Source organism: Achroia grisella, unplaced genomic scaffold (genome assembly GCF_030625045.1).
Source record: "Achroia grisella isolate CSIRO2021 unplaced genomic scaffold, CSIRO_AGI_Agris_v1 utg874, whole genome shotgun sequence".
NCBI lineage: Eukaryota > Metazoa > Arthropoda > Insecta > Lepidoptera > Pyralidae > Achroia > Achroia grisella.
Window position 1 is genome coordinate 3625317 of NW_026713051.1, and position 25278 is coordinate 3650594.

At 32.6% G+C, this 25278-nt stretch overlaps 1 protein-coding gene across 1 annotated transcript in view; it reads right to left on the reverse strand.

Annotated features, from left to right (window-relative positions):
- LOC131853086 (kalirin) overlaps positions 1 to 25278 on the reverse strand; it is a 221870-nt gene that overhangs the window by 20597 nt on the left and 175995 nt on the right. Inside the window, exons 32-36 of the mRNA XM_059203902.1 lie at positions 11581 to 11707; positions 10705 to 10833; positions 8141 to 8206; positions 7897 to 7980; positions 2318 to 2515 (exon numbers count right to left, since the gene is read on the reverse strand). Of these exons, the coding sequence (XP_059059885.1) occupies positions 2318 to 2515; positions 7897 to 7980; positions 8141 to 8206; positions 10705 to 10833; positions 11581 to 11707 (604 nt within the window). The remainder of the gene's footprint in view (positions 1 to 2317; positions 2516 to 7896; positions 7981 to 8140; positions 8207 to 10704; positions 10834 to 11580; positions 11708 to 25278) is intronic.

The window sequence follows — 25278 nt, forward strand, 5'->3', positions numbered from 1 at the left end:
GGGGTTATACGAAATCATCCTCTGTCTCTCTCGCTAAAGCGAGACGTTCTGCCTGCAATCTGTTGTTGAACTGTGTTTCCGTTCGAAGAAGCACTGAAATTACAGTGTACGGGATACACCTTAGTCCTGAAGAATGTTTGTGAGGGGCACCTTCCACGGTCGTAGATGTCGAAATATAACGGTTCTAGACCAGTAGTGGACAGCCAATCCAGTGCCAGCGAGTCAGCCAATAAAAAAAAAAATGTTAGTACATAGAATATATAGAAACATTTTCAATATCATATGTATAAGAATGAAACGAATGCGTAGGCTTAAGTAATTGCAGGACATTTCATATTTCATGGCTTGCATTCGATTTTATCAGGACAATGTTTGGATGGCTATGTTTCTGTTTGAAGTATAAAATATAGTGGTAAATTGCCCAGACACAGGATCATAACACTCCAGTCTTTAATAATGCTAAACACTTTCGAATTGTAAATATATTCTGCGATGGCGAATACGCTGGTCAAGAAATTTGATAACCATCAACTATTTTATCGCGATCACTTTCTCATTCTTTTGCCATCATTACTGCTCGGAAGTGGTAAAAAAATTATATATATATATACATATATATAATAATTAATGTCGATGTAATAGTATTTTTTCCCTTTTCATAGCTAGAAAACTGCGACTAGGAGAAAGATACCTAGAAAAACATAAGTATAACACCAAACTGTAAGAGAAGGATGCTACAAATATAACCAAATCACCAGAGTACCACAGTAGAATAATGTCATATTGGGAAAGACTCATCCATAATAATGTTACGAGAATGATTAGTTATGATAAGATAAATTAAAAAGAACTGTATAAATATTTAACAAGGTGAATATCTATTTCTATGAGTACTGATTTACTGAGTGCTGCTGTAGATTGAGAGTGCATTTATTCATTGCGCATTAAGATAAGCTGATGCTTCATCTGCCTCCAAAACAATATTGAAGTATATCTTGTATGTATACTAAAGAAGCATCTACGTAGTACCTAGGCAAAAGTAATTTAATTAATTAAAACTGCTACATTCAGTGAAATATGAAACTGCAAATATTAAATTCTCACTGCTGTTTAAATCTGGCACAATCTAGTTTATTAAGGTAAAAGCTAGTTCGCCCGTCATCCGTCTACTAATATTCATAATTTCAGAGCATATTTGAAATAACTAAAATCTAAATCTATTATTATTATAAAAATGAAGTAATTAATGTAATGGACGAGTGAACGTAATAGTATATATATACAATGCAGTTGAAGCTTTTCCGAAATATGGATTAAAATTATTAGGTCATAAATTCAGAAAGCTACACGTATAATATGAAATAATGTACTATAAAGTGGTTATTTATAAATACTATTACTAATATATTCTATACAAGCTGCAATTTATTGAGGTACTATGTATTATCGTAGTAGTGCACACCGCACTATACAAATCTTCATGCGCAATTGACGGGAAAACTATGAAAAGTTATTCCCTTGGAGAGTATTTGCTTAATGTACCTTGCAGACTCAGTAGAGGCAAATACTATATATTTTACTTCGTACCAAGTAGAATATACTGATGGTCGCCGGAAAATAATATTGGCGCTATTTATATGAAGATCGTGCTTGGGATTTTAAATTTCTTGTGCACAAATGTACTAACGTATAGTGGACTTGGTAATTGTATTTTATCTATACGGGAAATGATTTAATTCAACATATTTAACTATAGTAATTGTTTAAAATCCGTAAATTTTTCTTATTTATATTTTAATCGGCCCGCGACCTATTTGAATCACAAGGTTTAAAAATATTTAAACCTTGTGATTCAAATAAGTAATATGTAATAACATACCACAATATATTAATAAACCCACAACCGAATCGGTTAAGCATAAACACACAGACAAACAGACTAAAACTCTATTAGATACATATTTTTTGGTTTCTATTTCATTGTTAAAGGGGAAGGATTGTTAGAAAAGGGAAGATAGTAATACTTCTTGCTCAACTTATCATCCTTCACTGACACCCGCCAGCGTATAATTTACGTCGACCACCACGCGGTTCTCATGTTTAATTCCTGGTGAATTCAACTAACAAACTTCATGCTTATCCTATCATCCATCACTGTCCCCCCGCCAGTGTACACCGTTAACGCAGGCGGGTGCACCATTCTATTACTATCAATTAAAAAAACCTTCAATAACAGTTTTAGTCATATTTCAGGCACAAACAGCGTTCAGTTACAGTTTAATTTTACATATAGATGATGATAAATGATATTTCTAACCTGCATGTGAACCATGTAGCCTTCACAAATGATTTTCAAATCAGCGACATAGATCTCTTCTGTATCCAGCAACTCTCTCAGGACATATTCGCGTTTCTTGAGTACGACTTCACTAGTATTAGGGCCGGGTGTTACAGGTTGTTCTTCTTCCTCGGGCTCACCAGCACGGCCAGAAGTGCTGGCCCCCCCGTGCTGGATCTAGTTACAAAGCGACATTAGTATTCATTTATAGAAGTAGTTTGCCATTTAAACCCACAACCATTCGAAAGTGATGAAAAACAAGAATAATTATCTTTAATAAAACATTTGTATTGGCTCCAAAGTGCATTAGACTGACAAAAAACTTCAACGAAAATTGCACAATAATTTTTGATAAAGCAGACATAGTTACCAATCTGCGATGCGACGCTAAGTTTATAAAAAGTTACTAGTGCAGATACTAGATTTCTCGGTCCCTTCCTCGTAAATAATATAATCTCTCCCAGTAGGTTGTGCGGCAAAATGTTATTACACAATGTGCTAGCGTCTAATTAGTTAATTGCCAACATAATTTTCTATTATCCTTAACTTAGCTTCTGTAGGTGATAGAATAATAATTTCATACACACAAAGTTTCCTTAACTTGCACGTCACAACAATGCACAGTTTCCTTCAAAAGTTTCCTCGAGATTAAACAGGTACCTACATCGACTATGCGCTGAACGTTAAATTTCTATAGTAATAAGCAAACCTCGCGGGGTTGTCGGTATTGAACTTTCTTGCACCAACTATACTAGTGCATATTCGATGCAAACGTCAAAACAACCGAACTGATTACGAACATATGCTTTAGTTTGTTCTAAGAAATATTGCGGTGTTGGCAGTTGTGGGGATTTAATTTGAAACAGTATGCTACAAATCGACACAGACATAACTATGTTTCAATATTGTGAGACATATGAATGATATTTTTAACAAAAACAATTACTGTATTAATATTTGAAAAGATCTAAAAGTTTTATTGAAGTTTTTTGTCTTATATTTTAAAGAACTTTTCCCGTATTCCCAGTGTATCAGCGCAATCGGATCCTAAGCAAGTTTTCTAAATATAACTACTTCAAATACATAGCATCATGAAAACATACCTTGCCTATCTAAGAAATGTAAGCTTCACGAACTTTGAGTAATGTTTGAAAATTTGTGTTTAGACTTTACTAATTTAATTTGGGTAAGATCTATTTAGTCGGAGATGTCGCATGAATTCCTCTATATTATCTGAGTTCACAATAGTTTCAAACAATATACATCTTAGATTCTGAAATGGATATTCTGTTACAACTACTAACTTCTACGTCTTAGAAGATGTACAATAGAGTTGTACTTATTCCAAGTTCTTGAAAAGTTGTCCGTTATATGTACAACTAACTGAATATTAAATGTATTGTACATTACACTATTATGTGCTATCTACTATATTATGTACTATACTTTGTTCTAACAAAGTTACAAAAGAGCATTTTCTTTTCAGTAAGACAGTCAGAAGTATGGCACTTTGAGTTCTATTTTTATTCACGAGTAGTTACCAAGTCAATACTATTGATGAAGTCTCCCATGAGCATTTCTAAAGATCCTTTAGTGGACGTCATATATTTCAATAACTTTGTGTATTCTTTTTAATTTTCACAGAGTAGTTTCGTGTCTTTCTTTATACATAGTATGAACAGAAAAAAATGATTATTAAAGCATTTCATATTATTTGAAGTGTCGAAATAGTGCATCATACATAAAATTGGATTTTTTTCTATTACACTATCTACGTAATCGATTAAACTGTATTTGTAAAACTTAAAATTTATAATAGTTTAGACGGCGTTTGATTTTATTTTTATCAATCTGATCGTACTAACGTAATGAGCTATGTCAAGTGGGTTGTATGAATATATATTGGGAGGCAGAAACGGCGCTTTAACACGAACTAGTTTGAAAGTCGAGCAGATTACTCGCACCGCTCCCCATACTAAACGAGTTGAGAAGTGACTTCGGAAACTGTCGGAGGAATACCTAATTTGCTAATTTAGGAAGTAGGTTCTTATTTTAAATCGATTTCTTGTTAATATATTTAATTTCGAATTTAAATTTGGGAGTCTATTAAAAAGGGTTTGCTCTAATCTTTCTATTATTATACTATAGAAAAACTTTAATTACGGTATAATAAATATAGCGCCTATTTCATCAAACCTATATTTATTTATATATTTGTAACATTTACTTTGGTCAGTGATTCAAAATATACTATAATAATGTATATATCAATGGAACTGTAGAGAATATATATGTATGTCATATTTATTATTTAAATATTTTATAACAGTTTTAAAGTGATGTAACGGTTGGAAGTCAATGCATATTTAAAGCTACAAAATAAAGATTTATGTATAGCGATTACATTTTTCATTGTTATTATAGAAGATTCCCTAATAAACAATACCTATCAAGACCAGGAGGTGGAAAACATATTTGGTTAGCGATTATACTATCATTGCACTGTAAAAATTTGATAAGCGACAATATTAAAGTATAATAATGCAAAAATAAAAATTCATGGATTATAACATACATTCAGTGTCGATACAATTTTATGTTAATGAAACAGACTATGTAGAAAATCTATCATTAAAAGTACTCTTTGTCCCAACTATTTCTGCTTGCTGCCAATCAACTTCTTTGTTTCGATGGAAGGATGATATGGCAGTAAAACTACAAGGTACGGAGACATTAAATCTTAGTTTTCAGGAGTGACAACGTTGAGAGTAACGGTCGTTTCCTGACGACGCCATAACTGTAACGCTGTTAATGTATATAGGCGGCGGTAATAGAATAAGCTACGAAGTTGCAGCTTGCATACATTATGTATATATTATACAGCTCGGTCGGATGACTTTTTAAATTGTGGGTTTTGGGCAATTGTCAGGTGCTGTACCTGTAACACTGCGACCTGTATAGATCTATTATGCTCACCCTTATTCAAAGTTCGCTACCTAGATCCGTGACGTACAAGAATTGAAGGATATTCTTAGGAGCGATGGTTTTTATCTCGTCAGGTTAGAGTGTATACTTTCCAAAGGAGATATTTCGTTTATGCATGAGTGGGCTTCAACCACATGCTATCTTGTGGCGTTTCCTCTTATGCATGGCAAAATCTGCATATTGATATATTTAAAGCTAAGGCCGAATTTTGGCATGTGTTTATTCAATTTACAGTGTCCAGTGATGGCCCTAGTCATGATGATGATGATATTGTTTTTACTCAACAGTAATAGTCTATTGGAGTATTAGGCAAGTAGCCCGTAGGCTTTTGAATGTACTAATCCTGCCATATTCTGCCATTTATTCAGTGCTTCCTTTTAGTTAATGTTTTAGGCAACCAAGCACACCACAGAAGAGTTCTCGGATGCCGGTTGATTTGTAGTCGATTTTCGAGATACTTAAATCTCGAAAATCGACTACAAATCAACCGGAAAATGGACTGAAAAATATACGATTACATGTAATGCACGGTTTTATATTATTGAAATTGCAAGTGACAAGAACTCTACCGACTACGGCGCGGCATTATGAATGAGTTACCTGTCAACCGCGACTTCGCCGGCGAGTAATTTTACTTTTTTTTTATCCAAAATAACTAAATCTCTATAGGTAATAAGCCTAAGTTACTCCTTATAACATTAACTATCTGCGAGTGAAAGTCCCGTCAAAATGGGCCCAGCCGTCACAGAGATTAGCAAAAACAAAAGACTTGTAATTAATTTTTGTAAATGTTATATTATTTAGCGATAAGTTGTTAATTTGAAATAATAAACTGACACTTCAATTTTAAATATATATAAATATTAAACAACTGTAAGTTAACAACTGTTAGTTATTAAACAACAGAAACAAATCAATTTATAAGATGGAATGATATGATAATAGAACATGATGAGTACATTATCATTCCCGAGAACTAAGGTGAAACGCCTCCCTACCAATAGAATTCACGGAAGACCAGTTGCAAAGCAAGCTGCACAACAAAAGTTTGAAAAATTACAGTTTAATATTTTATAGTCCCATAGAAATAACTATTTTTCACACTACAATGACTACACGTTGACATTATATAATATAAATAGAATATTGCTAGAAGAAATTGCAAACTGGGTTGACTATTTTATATTTATACTGCTATTCCGAGTCCATTATTTCAAAATAACTGTAGCTGTATTGAAATTTATACTCAATTTACAACTTTTACTGCATTTTCTAGTTTCACAGTTATTAGATACGTATACACATACTAGCCGACCCTTATTGCCTTATCATTTAGAAGTTAGAGGTTTCAAAATTGCCTACGACAAATTCTCCGACCTACCAACAAATATTCAAGTCGTTTCGGTTGAAGTAGTTATTAGGTACTGTGACATGAGATTTTTGTATATTAAAGTATAGTTGTAATTTAGTGTAAAATAAAACAAAAAGCATGCTGCTGAAAGCGTTGAAGGCATAAAATAGTACTTATATAGTTAGTAATAAAGCACACAACATTGTGATATTTAAAACACAAACAATATATACTTATATTAGAAAAAGCGACAAGCATATACTTGATACATGTGTTAGATGAAGTGTGTTTGCGCATTGTATTTTTGGTTATTCATAATAACAAACTTGATATGAATCACAGAGCAGAGAAGTAAGTTTTTTATCTTCTGTATTCTGTGCTGTAAGATTATAAATATACAATAGTGTGTTTAGGTTTGCTAAAAATCAATATGGTACCTATAATACTCTGCCATGAAATTTATTATGGCTTTTTTGGCACTAGGCGACTTAAAAACTATATACACAATCCCTTGTTACGCCAAATCACCATTTTAAATTATACTATAAATGGCAATGTAGTATTTGAGAATTAAGTGACCAACAAAATCACACAAAACATTGTTAGTCTACTATATTAAATACCTAGGCAATAAGGTTACCATCCATTTTGATTTGTTCGAACATGTCCGGGATTTTTAATCAAAAGGCCTCGTCATTTTGTGGGGGAAGGGGAGGAGAGCCGCCCAACTCCCGCTCGACGTACCTAATATAATAAAATACAGTAAACCGTACGAGAGTTGACATACACCACCATAGCTACGGTCTCCCTGTGCGTGATGGCTGGATGCGTTATCTCCCGTGTAGTTTTATACATTACAAACGTGCCTTTGACATAGCGCAGTGATCCCGCACAGTCAACAGCAAAAGAGCCTTTTGCAAAACAATTTGCCTGAATTTCCAATTTTTACATTCAAATAAAAAAACTTTCGGCGTGCGTAGTTTCATTCTGTTATTTTGTAACTACGCGAAATATTTGTATATTTTGTATGTATTTTGCAAACTTCCAAATGGTAACCCTATACGGAACGGTGATTTCGTCGACCTGATGCATCTATAAAGAGGTCTATCTAAAAACTACATTTCACCAAAAAAAAGCCTGTGTTCTAATCACGTTTTGCAATTAGATGTGAAAACTCTAAAAATAGCTCCATGCACACTACATGCTTTAATTTTGAACCGACCATTCTTTCCTTGACAATTTGTTCTATCTCGGCTATATCGGCGGGACCACCATTAGTATCCAAAGCGTCCAATGTCAAAGAATTCTGAAAAGTGTATTAACATGTATTGTCACCTTACAATTTAGAAGCGCCTATGATAGCCCTTATGTAAGTTACAAAGTTTAATGTTAGTTTTAAAGATGTTATGTAGTTTGATAGATTACATGAATTAATGATTTCAGATGTAACTAATGTAAGTACGCACTCGTGTAGCGGGAGCGGAGGTCGCAGCCGTAGGTGTTGGAGTTTGTTGCAGCACAGCTTGAGGATCCTGAACAATATTTAATTATGTAACACTAGCTGTATCCTGTATAACGTAACCTTTGTTTCCTGTATAACGTGACGGTAGGAAAAAAATATAATAAAAAAAAATTACGTCCATAAGCGGCTAAAATATCCTATAAATAAATGACAGTATAAAAAAGTAGTCTCGGTTTGCTGGCTGGTAGTACCAGCTGATGACTTCGCTATCTCTAAATGTAATGAAGGCCTTAAAGTTAAGTATTTTTCAATTTTATTGATTTCGATTACAAACAAGTATACATACAAAGAAGACCAACGAGCTATTGCAGCAGCAAGTATTTATCGCAACGAGGTGAACCATATGAAGGCGCATATAACACAAACGAACAGACCAATATAGATTATTGTATACTGTAAGGATACTGTTCCCGGGATTTCAGTTTAAATGTCAAAAATCGCAACGAATACCATGCCATAGTGTCACCTCCAATACGCCGTTCACGTGTACCGACTACGGTTAACATTGACCGTCATCTCATAAAAAGTTATAACAACGTAGTTAAAAGTTTTACACGATATTCGATATTCCTGTGGCGTTTATACACATTTCTAATACCTAAATTTATTTCCGTTTTCATAAACTTTGTACTGTCATTTTCAGTTGGCCGTCGTAGGAAATAGTTAAATTCAAGTGTTATTGCACGAATGTAAAGTATAAAAATGAACTGTCGTCATACACTTAACAAAATCTAATTTCGTTTGAAGTCATGTACCTTATCGACACAAGGTATATATGACATCAAGCGAAATTAGATTCTGTCGGTACAGGGTAAAATCGTATAAGTAAACGCTGACAGCGGCGTACAGAGATATACAAATAAGAGCTTAGAAAACAAACTTTACAAGTCGATTTTGTAAGTCAAGTGAAGGTTTAAGAGTTGCGGTATATGTACTAAGCGCTTGTTTAGGTGTATTATAAACACAATTTACATAATTTCGTCGCCGGTTCATTCAGAATCAGAACGGAGTGGCTCGGTAAAGATATTATTTATTTGGGGCGCTTTCACGTTTTCACGTACCTCGCGAGCTGCTTAGTTTCGGCGCTTTTTGCGCACAAATTCTTTATTGTTTATTGATTCTTATATACGATTAACAAAAATAACAATTACTTTATCACACGTTAGTTTCTTGTTCCTTTTAATCACATACGCTATCACCAACTTATCCCTACGAAATATTAGGTGGAATTATTTCGCTCGTAAAAGGCGTGACATCACAGCGTCTTACCTTATTTTAATTCATTCATTCATATATCGACTATCAGGTGTTTCAAAAACAAGATTGCAATTTATTACATAAAAAAATGCAAGAACTTAGGAAACATGCAGACAAACAAGACAATGCAACAACAAAATGTGTACAACAATTAACATTTTCAGTTCTTAACTGTACGACTCTTTATATCTGCAAATAAAATAAGTAGGAAACGTACATAGTCAAAAAACTTTCAATATCAATGTATTTAAAATACGGCATATCGGAAAGAATTACGGCAGGTCGCGTCGGTGGGTAATCTCAGTTGGATGTGTTATTAAAAGTTACGGGCCAGCTACGAACGTCTGCGGGATGCGGTCTTGCCACAAATACGTACTGAAGGCAAGTTACACAATCCTACATCGACTATACTTGTGTAGTTCATAAACTTGTGACAGGAACATACTTAGCGAACTAATTCGCCATCTTCCGTTTTCCTGAGGTTTACCTATCTTTGTACTTGCAGCGTGTCTGGCAATGCACGCTAGAATTTTGTTCAAACGTCTATATTACACATTTGTACTGTTATTGTAATAAACATACTTTAGAATATATGTACATATTGCACACAAATGTGAATCACTTTATCTACACACAAAAGTCATGTAGACAATCTTGTTTATTATACTAGGTGCATCCCGAGACTGCGTGAATTCGGGTAAAAATAATTATGTGTTAATCATAGTTTACGGTATCCGTGAGCAAAATAATTGCCAAATCCACATCGGACTTTTTTCATTAAAGATTAACAAACCTTCATTTTCCTTATGTTTCCTTAAGTTTCTTACGTAATAATAAATCAGTAGAATAAACGTTTTTGTTAATGAATGTGATTTTCTAACTATAGGTGTAGTATAAGGTCATAACCGCATGGTGGGTTAAGCAAAGTTTTTAGGTTTATCTTTTGTTTTTATGCACTTGATAAATGTCAAAGAAGCTGACGGCGCATCTAGAAAGAGGCAACGGTCCGCTTTGCACATGAACAGAATCCAAAAGGACATTACGTCGATACTTGTTGCCCGCGATATCCTTCATGACCTGAGGACTAAGGAGTCATGCCCCCGTACTCCGTAATTTACGTACACTGTCATATCAAGAAAGTTGCCGACTGAAGTAGCTGAGACAAAGGTAATAGATATGCATATAACCATTTATAAAGTCTACCTCGCCTCATAGTCTGTTCTGAATCACAGATAAATAATTCCTAAATACCTGAATGGGCTTCATCGGTGGCGGTAGTTCAAGATCTGCAGCGTCGTCCTCTGTTTCGTCCAAGGCGGCTGCAGCTTGGCTGCTTTCACCAACATCCTCAGCACGTCCATTGTCAGCATTGTATGGTAACTGTGAAATAACAAGGTATTGGACCACAGGCTAAATAAATATCCTTGCGCAGATTATATTAAAACATTATTAAAAATACTTGTATTCCATTCACTTGTATTTATTTGACACGCCTTTATACACGCGACTGATTTCTATATATTATCATGAAAGAATAATATAATTCCTATATAGCCGTACCTAATAAAATAATTATACCGAGTATGATGGTAAACAGAAATATTGCGAAAGATCGAAACATTTTAATATTTATGTTTTATTTCACGCCATGACTACTGAATTGATTGAAATGACATTTGGTACACAGATAGTCTAGATCCGGAGAAATGACATACTTTTTATTGCGAAAAAATGTTTGTAAAGGGATGAAAGTATCATCATTTTACGCGGACGAAGTCGCAGGCACATCCAATATACTTCTTCCACTTATTACGACCTGGTGCACCAAACGACAGAGACCGTCGATTAGATATTAGAGGCACCACAGACATGGAATAAAAGGCATTCCTTTCTGTTACCTTTAATGCCCTCAAACTTATCCCAAGGGCAAAAGTGTTATGCTTTTATACTGCCATATATAAGACTTCAAATGGTTATCAAATAAGGCAAAGTTTTGAATGGTTTTGTATAAAGTCTATATATGTATAGTCGATGTCGATTTTCCACTAAATTTATACAAAATTCTTCTAATTATACACTTTATAGTTCAGAATTACTGAATATTATCAAAAAGTAATAAGAACTTACCTTAAACTTCTTATCCGAGGGAACCTTCTTCAGTGGAACGGGCTTCTCAGTTGTTGCTGGTGATTGGGCACCAGTAGGAGCTTTATCCTTCACCTGCGATGGTTTCCGCAGTCCTAACCACCGCCGTCTAATAAAGAAAGATAAACAATAAAGTACAATACTAAGGCTGGAGCGCGGAGCGTTCGATGCTTTAGGAATTATTCAGACTAATGATATCTAGTACTAGCAAGGATTTAAATATTTTAAAATATTTAGGTTTTATATTTTAATATTTATTCCAGAATTGCACATGTCAAACAAACATTCTTATAACAGAAAGAAAAGTACAATTGTATATCATATGTGTGAACTGTCCAATAAAATACAAGAATTAACAATGAACCCCTTTAGTCAAGTAATAGTTATTTATATGAATTAAAAATGCAGAGTAATCGGAGTAAAGCGTAATATAAATATTTACAGTAGAATTTTAAATAAAAGTATTGTGGTCGTCCGCAGGTGTTAAGAGAGAACTACTACTCAACTATTTAATAGGAACTGAAGGAGCCTATGTACATATACTCGTATATAGTGTCAGAGACGTCTAGACGATCAACTCAGGTAATGTAGGAAAATGGGATTTCTTGGACGACTGAAAATACTTGCGGCAGCTGGATAATTCTAATTGGAATTTTTACCAAAAGGATATCAGGTTTATTTTTGAATCACCTTATATGTGTATAACATCCATATTACGTGACACAAGAATACATCCTACTCTCTCACTAGAAAAAAAATAATTATTTTCGGATATTCATTTAAGCATGTCGTGTATGAATAATCAAAAATCAATGGGCTACAAACGTAAACTAAAGTATATTTATAGTAAACAGTGCAAAGAGTCACATAAAGTAAGAAAAGTAATACCAATAGTAATGTGGTTTAAAGTTCGATGTAATAACGAGGAAGTAACTGGTGAGTTTAATATACCAGCTATGTCTAACATAGATGTAACGAGGAATAAATAACTCCTCCATTAATCCTATAGAATCTATAATATTACCTTCATTATGAAAAATATAAATATTTTGAAGGAAAACGTAAATATAAGCATCTTATGTCGTGAAACGTGCATAAGAGGATGTTTGAATGGAATTGTAAAGATCAAATAAGTAATATAAGGAAGTCAAAACGAGCGTTTGTTAACTGCCACATTTTTTACGTAAGTAATTGGCATGTATTTGACAATTTCTTACATAAAAAAATAAGCTGACGGGCCACCTGATTGAAAGTGAAAATCGTCGCCTATATAATTGAACAATACCTCAACAAAGAGAGGTTGAACAAAGGTGACATAAAGGTACCCACGCAGTCGACTTTGTAAGTACAAGGTCTATCTCGGATAAATACATAAAATATGGCTAGGTACACGGAGTAATTATAAAAATATTAATATAAAACAAAAAAATTAGTCTACTCAAAATAATATTTAAAGTAGGCTGAATGTTAAGCTGGGTAATAAAGCTGACGTAAAGAGTATCTTTGAAAGGGGATTAAACTAGTAATCCAGCTTGCGGGGATGAGCCGCTCGTTTTAATTCACACTCATTACGAAATCGCACCTATTGTATTGTTTAAAAAGTTGTGATAATTGAGAATTGAAAATTTTACGTTAATTAATTTGGACGTCTTGCAATTTTAACATGTTTTTCTATCTTATTGTGTAATTAGGAAAATATAAAAATAATGATAAAGTGCACAATTGGTAGAGTTTAAAAAAAACAGAAATTAATTATATCGTATATAAATGTATCGTATCGTATATACATGTATGTATAATAATAAATATTTTTAATTATTAATGTTTCTAAGGACTGTATATATTTTATATTATATTTTTAGTTACAAGAGAAACTACGGTCGCTGATGGTAAAAGACATATATTTCAAAGTGACAATAAAAATCGAACGAAACATAAAATATTTAAATATATATATAAAAAAATATAATTATCATATAAAAAGGTGCGTTATGCACAAATATGTTTGTATAAATATATATATATAATAGTTTTTCCACCAAAATCACATGTATAGCGCATATACATGTATTTTCAATAGAATCGAATTATGTTATAAGTGATTTATAGATACCTAATAATAATATTTTTTTAAATAGTATTACAAGTTTCCCCTAATGTTCTCATGGAATTTTTCAACAAATAGTATGTCCACAATATTTTTCTAATTATGTCCATTCTACATAATATCTACTTTTGTTAGCTGTTTGTATATTTGCAGTTAGTGGCGCCGTGGCAGACCACATAGATTCTATAGTAAACTTATACCAATGAAATTAAATACGCAAACCACAATGTCTCAATAAGAGGCGGTCCAAGCGCAGTCCAAGTTACGGAGTTACTAACGATCAAGTCACAATCGAAATGGCTTCAGCAGAGAGCGGATAGAAATTATTATATATTGGAGAATTTAAAGCCACAAACGTTCCGCTCTGAGTTGTCCGGCAACATTGTTATTTTCCTGAAATGCCGACTAAACTGGTGGTCAACGTAACATAAAGTTAAAGCTGTAATCTATATAGATATATAGCTAACACTACGCCCATGACGTCGTTGTGTTACGGTAGTAGTCGTTGTAAGTAGTCAAAGTCATGTAGAACCATTGTTTCTATAATTAAGATATCATAACTACATACACTGTAATTTAACTGCCATATCTCAGCATGTAAACTAAGTTACTTACTAGGTAAAGGTACTCAAGCAGACTGTATACAAAGTCTGCCTCTTTATTTCATTTTGTTAAATAAACACAATTTGAAACGAGTTTCAACAAGGGCTGCTTTTAATCCGTGTGTCAGCCCTCCTAGAGTAACCAAATATCGGATTTCGAATCAGAAAAAAAGCAAAACTTCGCGCCGGTCTCGTATTTCAATTAATAGAAATCCGGGCTCGAAATAACCGACGCTGGCATAGGTAGCTCTATAAAAAAACAAGTGCAGTTGCAATTTTCGAAACTAAAAATTCTCGTGTCGTCAACCGACGTTGCAACTAGACGAGTTCCCTAAATTCCAATGGAATTATTTTGTACAATCCGATGTCGGTAAAGTTTAATGCGATTATTTCACTGGTGTGACTTCGACTTATTTCATTCCAGTCCATATGAATAATGCAATGATTTAATGTATTGAAGTGTGACTGGATACTTTGTAACTATATTCTACACATGAGTTTATATAACATAAATGTAAGAATAATAACAAAGTTTTATACAGTAAACAGTCACTCTATAATAATATATAAATAACTTAATATTTGTAAAGAGATATTTGCTATGAAAGAATCATATAGTAAGGACAGTCATGTCAATGTCAAGTGATCACAGTCCTCCATAAATATTTTTGTTAAAAGTGAATACAGAAGCAAAAACAACATATGATTGTATAACATTATTTACTTATTCATCTGCAAAGAGATGAAAGATCGAAATCAAATCTATGACAAGTCCCTTTGCCCAGGTTACTAATATTAGGTTAAATTGTCATCTTACGAGGAGACCCATACGCAGTATCCATTACACGATAACGATAGGGCGCTATTACTCATTTCATTGCATTGGTTAGTCGTCAGGGAATTTACCAGCTCTATGTCAATTATCAGTGATTAGTTCAATACTTTATCCTTATAAAATAAAATATATCTCATTTATAAAAATAGAAGGAAAGAAATACAAAGATACTAGAGACATATATGACAATGCATTATCTGGTTTTCAAATATATGAGATATATTTTTATACTAGCAACATTGTTTATACAATACAATATCAGAACAATGAATTCGAGAGCTCTATGTAACGATGACCAATATCCGGAGAATTGAGAATAATAAAAAAAAATCTACACAGAAGAGAAATAATACAAAAGCTAGTAAAAAGTGAAAAAGGGGAACCTATAAGATTGAAACACTAAAATTATATATTGATGATATAACATGAGTTAGATGCATAGGTAACAATAATAATTATTACTATTAAGATTAATGAAGAGATCTAACTTTTATTACATCTCGCAGATTAAAAAAACTGTCAATCTTAAAGTATGTATTTTTCTAATTATATGCAGATTCATGAACCTGGTTTACTTAGTAATTACTAATTGTTACTAGTTTACTAATTAATTTACTACCATTACTTAGAACGTAAGGTTCAGACTTAAAATCTCCCAGAAATATAAAAATCACTATAGAACTTTTTATTTACCAAACCGATACCAAACCTCTCTGCGTTGACTAATAAATACCAAAGTGGTCACTACCCCTGATATACACCATTTAGTATAACAGTTGTATATAAAATATAAATAATTACAAATATAGAGCATAAACTAAATATATGTAAATAACCACGTTTATTTTCCTTTACATTTTGTAAAAGTACCTAAATCCTATCTATGTACTTGTGTCGTATTCGCGCTTGACCGGCTTCAACTATCATTTCGGTGTCTAGGAAGATTTAATAAAATCTTACCTAGAACCGTTTAAGATAGATAAGATTTACAACGTTGAAATGAAGTCATACTAGTAATTTCTTAATATATTTCGAGAACAACTATATGGAAAAGATACATGTAACTCCCTCTTCAAATTTTAAAATAATGTTTCAGTATTTTCCTAATTCAAGAGGTTAATCAGCTGGATTATAATAAATAGAAATTCTACAGATTTGTCTTCATTACAGAAATGTCGTATGATGACTGTGTAATATTGAGCAGTCAAATTATTTGATATTTTAACTTTAATAAGAATGGATTGCTTATTTTCCTTTAGTATAGAAAATTCGTGGCACTTCTGGGAATTATTGGATGACGCAGCATCTACTTGTTAAGAAATCCATTTTTGAACCTGATTATACAGTAAAATGATCTCGTTTATTGAGATAAGAATTAACTCGATTTCCAATATCCGTTTGTCATATTCCATCAGGTTTATCTTTCATATTAAAGTTTTAGAACAGAATTGTCTAATTACTTTAGAACAAGAACAAAGCGAACTTACACATCATTAGTGATTGCTTAGTTATTAAACAACGAGACGAATTAAGGAGTTAGCTATGGAGGAAAGTTTTTTCTAATTTATTTCAAATATTAACGTTTAAATATCAAATTATAATTTTGTGTGGCCTATATTTGAGAAATCAATCGTAATTTAATCCATAAATTTCTTAATAACTATATAACTTTAAAAGTTAGAGATAAATTTTAACATTTATAGTAAGAGAATCGAAGTAACGCAAGATCTTAGTAAAAGAAATCACTGTAATTTTTAAATGTACACAATAAAGTAACTCATCTAAACCTTACTTAAGGTGCATGCGACAAAGTAAACATTATAGACACGTATCGTATAACATCGGTAAGGGTCGATTAGTTGATTTATCTTAGCGCGCGGAGTGTTGACCCTCGCCTCCCAAGGACCCGCCACCGCAATGCGGTCGCGACGCCGACAAAAAACACGTCTGTAATTCGCAAACGCGGGACATGATCGCATCTCACGTTGCGTAACGCACAAAACACAAAACTTACTTCACATAAACCACTTGGTTCCACATAATTGTCTCCATGCAATGGTGTACGACATTACAGCCCGTTTGCCGCGCCGGCGAGTAGACACTCGACTATAGCTTGCAAATAAACGCTAGACAAACAGTGATATCCGATAAACTTGAAGAAACCGATAATCGAGACGTGAAGTAGTGATATCAGTGTGATTACGATGATAATTGTTGTCCGTAATCTACCGATGCGTGGCCGCAACAAACTGAGTGCGAGGAGTGTTCGCGACACACGCACAACCGCTACAGAGCCAACACACTTGCGTTATCTACTTGTAGCTACATAGCTATGTGATTGACATAAGACTGTAGTCATCGCCAAACTAAATATCTAATAGTGACTAATTGGAAAGCAAATGACCATAATTATAATTAGTAATTATAGAACAATTAGGTTTATGAAATATAGATAACGATAAAATTGATAAGTGCCATTACTAAATGAACAAAAGATTTCGTGATTATTATCGTTTCAAACAAGTTGTGTTGCAACCAAATGAAATATGTAATCTTAAAGGCTTAAAACTATAAAATAAGAGTTAATGCCATGTACCTGACAAATTGAATGTTCTCAACGTAGTTTGAAGAGATTTTCAGTACATTACACAACCCACATATACCCTAGGAGATTAAATATGTACTAAATCCCATGCGTAATATCTAAGCGTATACGGAAATTTTCAAATTATGGATTTAAAATGAAATGTCATTTCTGTTAAACATTGAATACAAAACTAGAAGCAAACTATTTGGATGTATCGTCAGTAACAGTTTCATATTTGAAGAGACAGAACAGAGTTCTAGATATTTGAACAAGCGTGAATTAGCAAAATTTCGTTAGTGATTTGCCCTGCGAGTGAGAAGTAACGATTTGCCAGGCCATTCCGCCAATTTGCGGTTTCGTTGCCGCGTGCCCTGATTGCTGTGGGTTGTCACGGCGTGTTGAATGTCTGTAACACGTTAGCTACAACAATGGGCACAACATGTCTGTTCGGCTTATTTACAATCAGATTTTAGATTTATCAAATTATACTCGCATTACTTTATTCATGCATGTCCGTAATGATAGGTAATTATGATAAATTAAATCTGTATATATAATTTGAGTTGGGAATTTGCTAGAATAATGACTAAAACTTCTTTCAAAAATGACTTTACATAATTATAATTATATAAATAAATAAATTACAATGTCTAAAACCTTTTAGACATTATCAGTAGTAGTAGTATCAGACAGGTATCAGTGATTATTAGTATTTACAATTACATTAATGTAACTAAATAAAATAATTTAATAAATAATCACAACTTTAACTGCTAACTAACATAAATACTAGTATTATAAATGCGAACGTTCATTCCCTTTTTTGAGTTAAACATATAGATATTTAAACAGAAGGGTAAAAATAACCACCATTCATTCTGTATTCATAAATGTAATAATCCCACTTGATTTTAATAGGCATCTCGAGCTGAAAGCTTAAAGTAATGAACTGGTATAGTTTCATAAGCAGCGTTAAATTCATTTAATCATATTGTGGAATAAATGTGGCTTCTATTTACTATGTGATATTAATAGATATTTATAATTTTTGTTTTTGATGTTATCTATTTCGTAAACTTGGTACGTAATAATATACCGTTATGGTTATCATCCAGGATAAGTCGAGGCAATCAGAGGTATTGTTAATTATCGACGTCATGGTGACCGCAACATTTCCCTCGGTATATTTGTATCCAATATGGAAGTAGACGTAATCTGTCGCCGTATCTCGGTTTAATTTTTAGTTTTGTTATAGTATTATAATTCACAGAAGAGTCAGTCATAAATATAAATAGACACAGAAAGCTTTCTATGCGTAGGCGAAAATTTTACTCATTATCAAGATGTAAATCTGTGTTTAGTAAAGCACTAGGCCACGACGCTCTTTTGAATAGGACTGCTTTTCTTTGCATTCCTCGAGGGTCCAAGCATGAATATGAAGACGGTAAGATAATAGTTCTCTATTTTAAGTGATGGACAACTTAACATTACTATGCAATAAGCAAAAGTTGTCAAGTCTTTCTTTTTAGTTAAGTCTAATATTTTAAATATTCCGTTTTCAAGTTTGCAACTATTTAAATCAATAGCGTAATACCCAAATTTACTACTTACATTACATTTAATGATGCAGTATATTAATACCCATGTAGAAAGTTAGTTTCTAAATACTGTATAACTAACATTGTTGGTTGTTATATTACTACTACCTTCCTGACTTAAAGCTACTTGCCGATACTCTAAAGTTATTTCCGCTACAACTCAACTTAACACCCTCTCGTTTATGACGTGCAACATAAGACCTCTCAGGCTTTGCTTTGCTACATTTCCAGCCTGCATTTTCGGAAAATGCAACATGCTAAACGCGTTCTGTTTTCGACGTATTTCATTATTCGATTGAAATATATATGTCAATAGAAATAATCTTTTATCAAATAAACTCATTACAAGCACTTTTGAATAGTCATATTTTGATTCTACCACTCATTCGGAATGCAGATTCATCACGAGAAGAATGAGCAAGAAACTTGTGTGTTTCTCGTTTTAATAGATGTTTTTTATATAAATAATAATTTCAAGTAGTAATAACATGAGTATTTATCATAAATTTCTTTATGTAAGTGTACGACGCCGATGACTGAATTACTTCATTACATAGTATAAAATAAAGTCGCTGTCGCTGTCTGCCCGGCCCTATATATGCTTAAATCTTTAAAACTACGCAACGGATTTCGATGCTCTTTTTTTATTGGATAAAGTGATTCAAGAGGAAGGTTTATATATAATACATGTACACCCGTGCGAAACCGGGGCGAGTAGCTAGTTACGTAATAAAATAATATTTTTCGTTATTTTTAATATCTGTGTTTCAGCTACTAGTAAATAGCAACCATCTCCTATACATGTATATGAGTAACATCACGGATATCACGTTCGTATCGTTTTAACGCTGATTCAACTCTAATGTGTTGCGTTGTAAAGACACTTGCTACTTATAAAAGATGATGTTCGTCTACTAGAGATTTTAAATCTAACAGACGGCAGATATATGTAGACAAACCTGTACGTAGTATATTTGTGTACTACTCAAAATATAATGGTAATTTGCTTTTTTCATTAAAACAGTGCCAAACAAAAACTATATGATGAAATAGATGAAATTTATTGTTATGTAAACTGTTATTAGTAGATATGGTAGATCAATGTAGAATATTTTTAGTAGAATAAATATTTCATATTTAAAAACGTACAAAAGAAACTCGCTGTACGTAGAACATCGCAGGGACAACTCGTCTTTATACATAGAAGATAGCAATAATGACTGATAAGATACCGCAATGTTTGTACATAATATCAAGTTTTTATACTAATGATATACTAAATTACATTATAATTTATTATAATACTACACAATGAAAGCTAAATTATAAAGATTGAAGTTCAGGGAAGACCTTAGGATGACCTAACACAATAATACAGGATGTATATCGTCCTATAAAAATCAAGAGCAGACTTATTCATAATACCAGCAGCATTAATTTAGAAAGAGTTTATTTATTTTTAATCTTAATTTAAAATGAAGTAAATTAAAAAGTGGATATGTATTCTGTGGCTGATTCTGAATACATACAAGGTAATACGAGGTTGCGTTAATTCCGTTTTACGTATTAAACAAGCGTTTAGGTCTAATGTAATTTACATTTTAATTAAAAACCGGAGTATTATGGTGATCTTTTCAAATATATATAATATAAATATATATTTTTTAAATATAAAGTATAAAAGATATACTAATGAAAAACACACAAGTATTACAAGTTTCATGTTCAATTTAAAGGCAAATAAAATAAGCCTAAACACAATAAATTGTTTTATTAACGAGCTACTATAGACCTTTTTTATCCACTAACATTCACTCTATAGTCATAATATTACGTTGCTAACCAAGTATGCAAAACTGCAAACCGATAGAACCCCTGTTTTTGATTGAAAAGTATTTTAATTAATGTAAACACATGATATAGATAATACAAAAGATATGTGCGTAGCAAGTCAAAGTCATCCATAACCATAGATTGGCTAATGAGGTTTTAATTACTGGAAGAATTTGAGATAAGTTTTGGACCCATAAATAACTAATCGTTGTAGTTATAATGAATACCTTAATAATTCTACAAATATCTATATTTAATTTTCTAACATTTAATGTGCCAGATAGGTGACAATAAATGTAAAACGTAGAAACTCTTATCAAAATCCTTGAAAGTATTATATTTTATAGTTTAAATAATTTTATCTTTAATTTCGATTCTAAAACTTGGTCACTTAATTATACTACCATTTAATCAATATTATATCTACCAGCTATCATCAAATGTATATTAAAAGAGAATACAGTTCTAGGGTTCCGTGATTAATATTCTGGGATATAATAGTATTTTTTAAATTTCGAAATTCAGAAAATTCAGAATACAACTTCAACCCCTAAGCATCTTCTATTCTAAATAGTATTTAGGTTAAAGGATTAAGATAGGGCCGTCAAATTCAGGATAAAGCCATATCATAGTCCACCAGAATAGCAACGCATAAGTAGTATCAGCATCACATTGTAATTTAATCCTTATTGCTATTCATATATTACGGTTACCTCTTACCATCGTTGGAGCCGACAGCTGTTAGCCATTTCAATTACATAAAAAATCACAAATTTTGAACAAAATAGAAGATTTGTTGGATTATGAAGCGACATTAAAATTTGAGTATATCGTAAAATACAAAGAAGGACATAACACACCGAAAGTTTATGAGCGGCGAGGTGGGACCGCTGAACTTTGTGGGACGCAACGTAATAAACACCTCTGAAGAAAGTAATATTTCACTCACGAACATTTTACAACTAAACACCTCATTTGTTAAACCGCTTTGCTGAATTGTGTGATCATACGATCAAAGGTGACGCGGCTATGCTCGATTGTATAAAAGAAATCCAGTACCTTGCGCTCTTTGATTCAAAGTGTGACGAAATGCTCAAACCGTATTAATATATTATAATAGACTAATAAAACCGCTCCAGTTTCGTACGAGTCACATAATTACTTCTCCTCTTCTTTATAATAAAAAGTGGCCATATTATTAATTGACACTTCGTCTTTCAGGTAAAAAATATTAAAAATCTGTTAAGATTTTTTAATCTTTCCATTACCTAACTTCCATTTATGGAAAATACAATAAAGACAACTTAAGTGGATATCGATACCCTAATATCTACTACGACACTTTCACACATTGTCTAGAGAAATACTTATAAACCTAAAAATTCATCACAAAAATGATAAACGCATGACGTTTGTATATTCCAAATGAGCACTGGTATTTTGGGAACCACAACACCACAGATAATGCACAAGACTATAAATTGTATCACTGGAAACTTATTGCCAGAGACCTCAGGAATTGCAGGCAGCAGCAACGACTGCGTGGATACTCGTCCTGCATGATTGCGCGCGCGCACTACCGTCGCCGACTGGGCCACGCTATCATTAAGTTTCCGTAAAGCCGGCGAAAGATAATGGTGACTAATGAAGACAACGCAATCGGTCTCAAGATAACAGCATTGTTTTTGAAGGAAATCCTTGCCTACTTTAAGTAAACTATGAGTTCATCTCATTTGAAATGTACTCAAAAAAAATGTGAAAACAATAATTAAAATTTTTTGTTTATTTATTAATTACCTTTAAAGTTTTACTGCTATCGCATAATAATATATTTAAGTCTCTACTTGTGCTTCGTTCATATATCCAGGTTATGATATGATTAAAATCGTACAAACAAACGTACAAACAGAATTATTATATTTCCAAGTTTATACAAATAGCTACTATTTGTACTCTTACCCGCAACTTCGAATGCTTTTTGAGATAAAATATATGCTTACGTATGTCGGGGCAATTTCATTAAGATTCCTTCTCTCTAGGCAGGAGCACTTTCATTTGTAATTAGTATGAATTAGAAAGAATTATAATTCTCTTATATTTGTTCAATACATTTGAGCTTCTAAATATGACACCACTTACCGCGGCGGTGTATGAAAAATTTATTTTCTGACTGATCGTCATTTTGGTTTTATGTGACGTCATATTGCCTTTAACATTTGCGATAAAACGAGGAACGAAACGATATCTCATTCATCAAAATCCGTCTAGCCATTTACTTGGCCTTTACGACCGAATAAAATATGAACCACAAACATTTAATACACGTAAAAACGATAAGTACATCTGTTTTTTATCTATGACAATACACATATTTTGATAACACGTCATTAATGTAATTGGAATGTGAAAACATTAAGATTGCCCACGCAATGGTAATCTTAGCCGCCTAGCTCGCCCATAGCTATCTATCTAATATATAAAATTCTCGTGTCCCAGGTTTCGTGTTTATAGTCCTCCGAAATGGCTTGAACGATTTTGATGAAATTTTATAGGTACAACCAGTAGGTCTGAGAATAGGTTTATAACTAATTATTATACCCCTGAGTGTTAAGTACCACCTCAAAAATTATTTATTTATTTTTTCGACAATTTTTTTATTATGTGGCATTAACACACAACCCTAAATTTTCACCCTATTTTTAACAGAGATTTTAATTTTGTAAGCATATTAGTCAGGTAATTACGAAAAGTATGCCTTTTCCCATTACTGTCCTTCAACCCTTTTCTCTTTTTATCCTATGGTTAGCTGGTAGAGAATGCCATATAGCAGAAGGTCGCCAATTGTAAATTATTATAGATAGAGTGCAATAAAGGATAAATTAATAAATACATTTGTACATGTCCAGTACAACAGACATGACGTGGTTATGTGAATACAGATGTATTCTTTATGTGGTGTAATTCTGGATGACTCTACGACAACGGAGGCAGAACAGTTTATGGCTTCGTACAGTGCATTTCACGGCGTTATCACCCTAGACCGGAAACCACCAGACATATAGCCACGTAAACGGCTTTGACCAGCTTTATAACTTCAATTCTAATGCATATTCTTTATTTTGGTTGACTTTCTGGTATTTCTATATGCTTGCATAGGCTCGGGTGTAAAAGATGTAACTGCTTATGGTAACAATACCATAAATATTTGAATGCGTTAACAAAAAAATCTGTAAATTAGTGGATGTAACCTCTAAAATGCAAGTTGGGAAAAATTATTTCATGTATTGATTCCTGCAAGAATCCAGAACGTCATTACGCGGAATAACTTTTAACGACAACGATAAACGGGGTGGGGAATACATCGAGTTAGTTGAATTAGTTGCATCCGTGAACTTCGACCGTTTTCACTTCAGTTTCCCGTTTTTGGCACATTGCCCACACTCTGGTAGTCAAATCACGATGGTTTGTACTTTATTGAGATTTATTTATTATTATATAGTAAACCAACGATTAATTTAAAAAATCGGTAAAATAAATAAATAGCGCTGCACAACACACGCAGCGCCATCTGGATCCTAAATAACCAGAGCTTATAATATGATAACTAAACTATTGGTAGAATAATACAAATAGAATTAGTTTATCGGATTATATTTATGGACATACATAATAGACCTTTTCTCTCTAATCACTGTGACTAATTTATTTTCTATTATGTAACTGCATTTATGTTTAATAATTGTTTACACTTATGATTTTGTTTATACCATTTGATAGTTTTTGCACAAATGTAACATTTGTTTAGACGAGAAAAAGCCCATTTTCATAATTTGTCCTTATTAGTAAGGTATACCAACGAGATATATCCAGTAATGTATAATAGAATACATAATTATTCTACATTTGTTAGTCTCATTTAATTCAGTATTTAATAGCAAAATATACGTTTATATCATGGATTTTATATATTAAAATAATATTAATATCAGAGTTGAATTAAATTACGATTCACGTGGCAGAATCGTAGTTAGCAAACAATAAAGACTTTACATATTCATTACCAAGGGAGTATAATTATGAGGTAATAATTCCAGACGAACATCAAATGCATAACAAAG